Genomic DNA, 5,924 nt, shown 5'->3' on the forward strand with positions numbered 1-5,924 from the left:
ATTAATTCCAAAACGTATTTAAACAAAGGAAGATATTTTATTGAATATAACATAATACAGTTCTCCGCCGACGTAGGGCGAGAAAAAACTATTCAACTACCACGTTGTTATTCACAAACTCCCTCCTGTTCCGTTACAATTCTTCGCTGTTGCCATACATAAAAAGAAATATAAACCGCAGACGATAAACAGAAAAACTATTAAGCCGAACATTGCACGTAAAAGGAAGAAGCCGTAACATACTCCCACCCATCAAGAAACTATTCTTGATGTGTTGGAAGTTTGCACAATTTTACAATTGGCCGTTTAAAACTACCTTTTGCAGTTTTTAAAGTAACAACTCTTACCCCACCATCCTTACCTGAATGGGTAGCAATTATTTTACCCAAGGGCCAAATAGAAGGAGCAACGTTATCCTCTCGTATGAGGACTATATCCCCTACAACAAAATTAATGCCCTTAGTTTTCCATTTTTTTTTATTTTGGAGTGAACTCAAATAGTCCACACGCCATCTTTTCCAAAATCCAAGTTTCATTTTTTGAACAATATCCCATCTAGAGCGTAGTGACAACTTACTTTCCTGTACATACTCAGGAGGAGAAGAAATTACTTCACCTATCAAGAAATGTGAGGGTGTTAACATGCTCAACTGGCTCAAATCACTATCATCAAGTGCAATGAGAGGACGAGAATTAAGTAAAGCCTCGATTTGAGTCAGAAGAGTGGTTAGTTCTTCAAACGTTAAATTTGTATTCCCGATAACCCGTTTTATATGAAATTTTACTGATTTAACGCCTGCCTCCCATAATCCACCAAAGTGAGGACTTAGTGGCGGTATCATATGCCATTCAATATTCATTTGGTACAAGAAATAACTTATTTTTTCATCTTTATTAATAGAGGACACAAAGTTATATATAGTTGACAACTGTTTTTTAGCCCCGACAAAGGTAGTACCATTATCAGAATGGATGTGCTTTGGAGCTCCTCTTCGAGAACAAAATCTGCGCAAAGCAGCAATAAAAGTTTCAGATGTCATATCACTAACTAACTCTAAATGTAGAGCCTTGGTGGCAAAACAAACAAATAGCGCTATGTAACCTTTAGTAGTTTTTTCACCCCTACCTCTATGCTTCAAAATACTAACTGGGCCAGCATAATCTACCCCACACACTGAAAACGGTTTAGTAAGAGTAACTCTATCTACAGGAAGATTACCCATTATTTGTTTTGAAACAGAAAATCTATATCTACAACAAATAACGCAGTTATGAATACATTTTTTGATAATTTTTCTAGCACCTATAATCCAATACTGTTGGCGCAAAATACCTAGTAATAAAGTAGTACCAGCATGAAAATGTAACATATGAAAATGTTTAACTAATAATGAACTAATTTTATGCTGAGCTGGTAAAATAATTGGGTGTTTAGCACTAAAAGACAGCTGCGAATTTTGCAACCTTCCTCCCACCCTAATCAAGCCATCTTTATCAAAAAATGGGCATAAACTTAGCAATGAACTTTTACATGGTAGAGACATGTCATTCTTGATGCAATTAATTTCATCGCTAAAGTACGCAGATTGAATATAAGAAATTACCACTTTACCTGCCTGCTTTCTTTCAGATGTAGTCAGTGGCAATGGCTTATCATTGCTCAAAATACCTGGTTTTCGCTTACGATTTCTCATTCTACAATTTGAGATAAACCTAAAACAAAATGCTAATATATCAATAATTTTAGAAAATGAAGAAAATTTCTGAAATAAGTTATCAATGATACTACAATTAACAGAAGTATTGAAACTAAATTTAAAGTTCTTTTTCTCCTTCAAGACAGTTTCTGAATTTTCAGCTCTATGTAGTTGTTTAGGCCAGCTTTCTTCAGATAATTTTAGCCACGAAGGTCCTTTCCACCAAATTGTGCAATCCGGAAGATATTTAGGAGCTAATCCTCTGGACGCAATGTCTGCCGGATTTTCCTTCGTTGGGACGAACGACCAACTTTTAACTGGTACTAAGTCTAAAATTTCAGAAGTTCTGTTAGAAACATAAGGTTTCCAATTACGAGGAGGAGACGACAGCCAGGTTAAAACGACTTGAGAATCTGTCCATGCATGGAATGAGATATCACAGTCTGAAAATATGCTCTTTGTCGAGGAATACAATCTTGCTAGTAACAGAGCACCATTTAATTCAAGTCTGGGAATTGAAACAGACTTCAGTGGAGCAACCTTGCTTTTAGATGTCAAAATAATTACTTCTGACTCCTCATCAGAACGAGGCTGCACTGCATAGATGACAGCAGCATAAGCACATTCTGAGGCGTCACAAAAACCATGAAGAATAATGTTCTTATTAGTTGTTTGAATCCATCTCGGAATGCGAATGTAGCACACTTGCTCAAAGTTCCTTTGAAAAGCTTCCCATTTGGTAGCAAGTTCTTGAGGCAGAGGACTATCCCAGTCCAATTTCAAAAGCCATAACTGCTGATAAAATATTTTGATAGAAATAGTGCATGGTGATAAAAACCCAAGAGGATCAAATAACTTAGCTGATTGCGATAAAAATGTTCGTTTTGTAATATTACCTTCAAATTTGAAATTAACTTTAAAAACAAAGCAGTCGTTTAAGGAGTCCCACGTGAGACCTAAAGCTTTAGAGCACTCATCTGGATGAATCTCTAAATTTTGAACTTCTTTGGGTGAAGTAGGCAAAGAATCAGACAGTACTTGTGGAGAATTAGAACGCCATTTTCTCAAATGAAATCCTCTAGCTTCCAAAACTTCAGAAAGTGTTTTGATTGTTGCAATAGCTTCTTCGTTCGAATTTGAACCTGACATTAAGTCATCAATGTAGAAAGAATTCTTAATTATAGATGATACAGTAGGATCTTCGTTTTCAATGTCTAAACCAATTTGATGCAACACTCGCGTCGCTAAAAATGGTGCTGCCGAAGTACCATAGGTAAGAGTACATAATCGAAATTCACTAATTGGAGAACTCTCCGACTCCCTCCAAACAATTCTCTGTAGATCTTGATCCGCAAAATCAACAAGAATTTGCCGATACATCTGTTGAATATCTGCTGAAAATGCTATTCTATTCATACGAAACCTCATGAGAATAGCAAATAAATCTGGTTGCACTGTTTGACCAACAGCCAAGATAGAATTCAAGGAATGTGAATCAGGTGGCTTACATGAACCATCGAAAACAACTCTGAGTTTTGTAGAAACACTATCATTCTTGATAACAGCATGATGAGGAAGAAAGTATGTATCAGAGTTTATAAAGTCAGAGCTTGTTTCAGCACGTGTCATGTGTCCCAATTTTTCATAATCAATCATAAAACTTTTATATTCATCTTCAAACTTTTTATCAGTTTTGAATTTTCTTTCCATTGCAAATAATCTCGATACAGCTAGTTTCTTAGAGTTTCTTAACAATGATTTATCTTTGTAAATTGGCAACTTGACAACAAATCGACCCTGATCATTAATTTTATAGGTAGTCTGAAAATGAGTTTCACAAAATTCCTCTTCTTCGGATAGCAGTCTCTTTTTCACGGGTAATTCTTCAGTTTGCCAAAATTTCTGAAGAATTGCATCTATATTTGTGTTTTCTTCGACATTAATAAAATGCGAATGAGCAATGGGAGACGAAATGTCACTACGAAGAATTCTTCCAGCAATGACCCATCCAAACATCGTATTTTGGGCAATGGGTTCATTCTTCGAACCAACAATTTTACCATTTCGCATTATCGTGAAAAAACAGTCGGAACCCAAAATAATGTCAATTGGTTGCGGACGCATGAATTCTTTGTCCGCAAGATTATTGATAGCTTTAATATAATCTAAGTCCTTTAAATCCAAAAATTCAGATGGTAACTGAGCAGTTAATTTATTCAAAATATATGCTTTAACTTCGATGCGCTCATTAGAAAATTTCGACCCAATGTCAAGCATTACGGAGCCTCGAGTTTGACCTGCAGACACTTCAGCGATCCCAGTCAAAGAAATTCTATCATTTTTTCTTCTTAATCGTAACACATTCATTAAATTCTCACTGATGAATGAGCACTCAGATCCTGAATCCAGCAAAGCCCTGAAAGTGTAAGATTTTCCAGAACCATCTTGAATTACAACTTGAGCAGTAGGAAGAAAAGAAACACTTCTAGTATTGTTTACAGAAGTACTGGAAATAACACCCCGATTTACGTTGTTAGAGTCAAGTTCACAATCAGGTGAAAAACTCTCTCGTGGATTGTCATTTTCTTCTACGGTAGTTTGAAATCTTTTTTTCTCAACTAAATATTCAGAAACACTAGCAGTATTCCCCTTAATATTTTCATGCAATAATGTATTGTGCTTTGCTTGACACAGCATACACTTTAAATGTGAATTCGGACAGTCTTTTACCCTGTGCAAATTTAAGCACAAATAACACAATTGGTTTCGTTTTACAAAATTCTTTCTCCCACTAAAATCCATGCTTTTAAATTTCACGCATTTAAACAAGGGATGCACTCCATGGCACTTAATGCAATTTTTAGTAATTCTGACATCTGAGCGATTTTTTATACCAACATTATTTTTCATTGGCTCTACTTTTTTTAACTCGTTGTTCATTATTAACTCAAGAGACGAACACCTTGTTTTCAAGAAATCAAAAAATGATTTCAAAGAAGGAAAGTCTACGTTAGCAGTCTCAGAAGACCAAAGCCTTCTACTTTCTGTATCAAGTTTTTGAAGCATTAAATAAATTAACCAAGGATCTCTACTTGATGCTTCCTCACCAAGAGCTTTCAATCCTCTAATAATTTCATCACTTGTATCCATAAAGTTCTTTAAATTTGTATCATTCGCCTGTGAGATACCTTTCTGTTCTAAAAATGTTCCTATCAAAGACTGTACAATTTTCTTCTTTTTATCATACCTATCCAATAGCTTTTCCCATGCTTCCAAATATGAAGCGTTAGATAAGGGAATATGCTTAATTAAAGACGCTGGCTCATCGGTGAGCAACCCTTTCAAATATTGAAACTTTTGTACATTAGACAATGAATCTTGATTATGAACTGTTACAAGATAAAGATCTTTAAAATTTATCCAATCATTAAAATTGCCAGAGAAAGGCGTAATATTTAGCTTTGGCAATCGGAAATTACTTAAATTTGTCTCCGCATTTTGCATTACAGTAGAACCACCACCATTAATTTGTACTTCTCTTATCTGAGACGGAACATGAAAGCTTTCGATTTTATTTTGATACTGAGCTTTTAATCTAAAATATTTTTCCTCAAATTCTGCTATTTCAGAATCTTTATCATCTAATAATACATCAAGTTTTTCAAATTCCGTAAATAAAGTATCTAACCTTTGAATACGTATCAAAACTTCATTTTTCGTATTCATATCATTAAATGTATTCTCAAGTCTTGTTACAGAAGCTTTAATTCTTCCTCTAGAAGCTATTATTTGAGTTCTATCTGCCCCTTCCATAATACTAAGTCAAAAGTAATCGAATTAAAGTCAAATTCTTAGTTCAAATAAATTTATACATCTCGCATAAACTAATATCAAATCAGCATCAGTTCCAAAAAAATTAAGTGTAATCCTCACTAAGAACTCATCAAAATATTAACAATAAAATATTCTACAAATCAAATTAATACTTCAAATAATAATATTTTCATGAAACATCGGAAAATGATCTTATGCAATACATACATGTAAATAAAATATCTGCTTTAAATCTTCTCAAGACGTCCAATTATCTTCTTAACAGATTTTATAAATAGAATAAAGAATATTAGAATACAGCACTTATCTTAGTATAAAGCACTTATCTCACCGGGTGCCTCCAATAATTTATGTTCTTCCAATTCACTCAGAAAATCTCATAAATCAATAATT

At 34.2% G+C, this 5,924-nt stretch overlaps 1 protein-coding gene across 1 annotated transcript; it reads right to left on the minus strand.

Annotated features, from left to right (window-relative positions):
- Positions 1-260: 260 nt before the first annotated feature.
- Positions 261-5,510, minus strand: LOC129219126 (uncharacterized). Its single transcript, XM_054853445.1, has 2 exons — positions 3,451-5,510; positions 261-3,357 (listed from the first exon to the last, which is right to left on the minus strand). Exons 1-2 carry the CDS (start codon positions 5,508-5,510, stop codon positions 261-263), a joined length of 5,157 nt encoding a protein of 1,718 aa, XP_054709420.1.
- Between the last annotated feature and the right edge of the window lie 414 nt (positions 5,511-5,924).

Source organism: Uloborus diversus, chromosome 3 (assembly GCF_026930045.1).
Source record: "Uloborus diversus isolate 005 chromosome 3, Udiv.v.3.1, whole genome shotgun sequence".
Lineage (NCBI taxonomy): Eukaryota > Metazoa > Arthropoda > Arachnida > Araneae > Uloboridae > Uloborus > Uloborus diversus.

Bases quoted from the DNA above. Each gene is read 5' to 3' on its own strand.
- LOC129219126 (XM_054853445.1), bottom strand. From the start codon at position 5,510: ATGGAAGGGGCAGATAGAACTCAAATAATAGCTTCTAGAGGAAGAATT. The intron at 3,358-3,450 runs GTTAAGAAACTC...TGAATATAAAAG, and splicing joins ATTTACAAAGATAAATCATT to TTTTATGATTGATTATGAAA.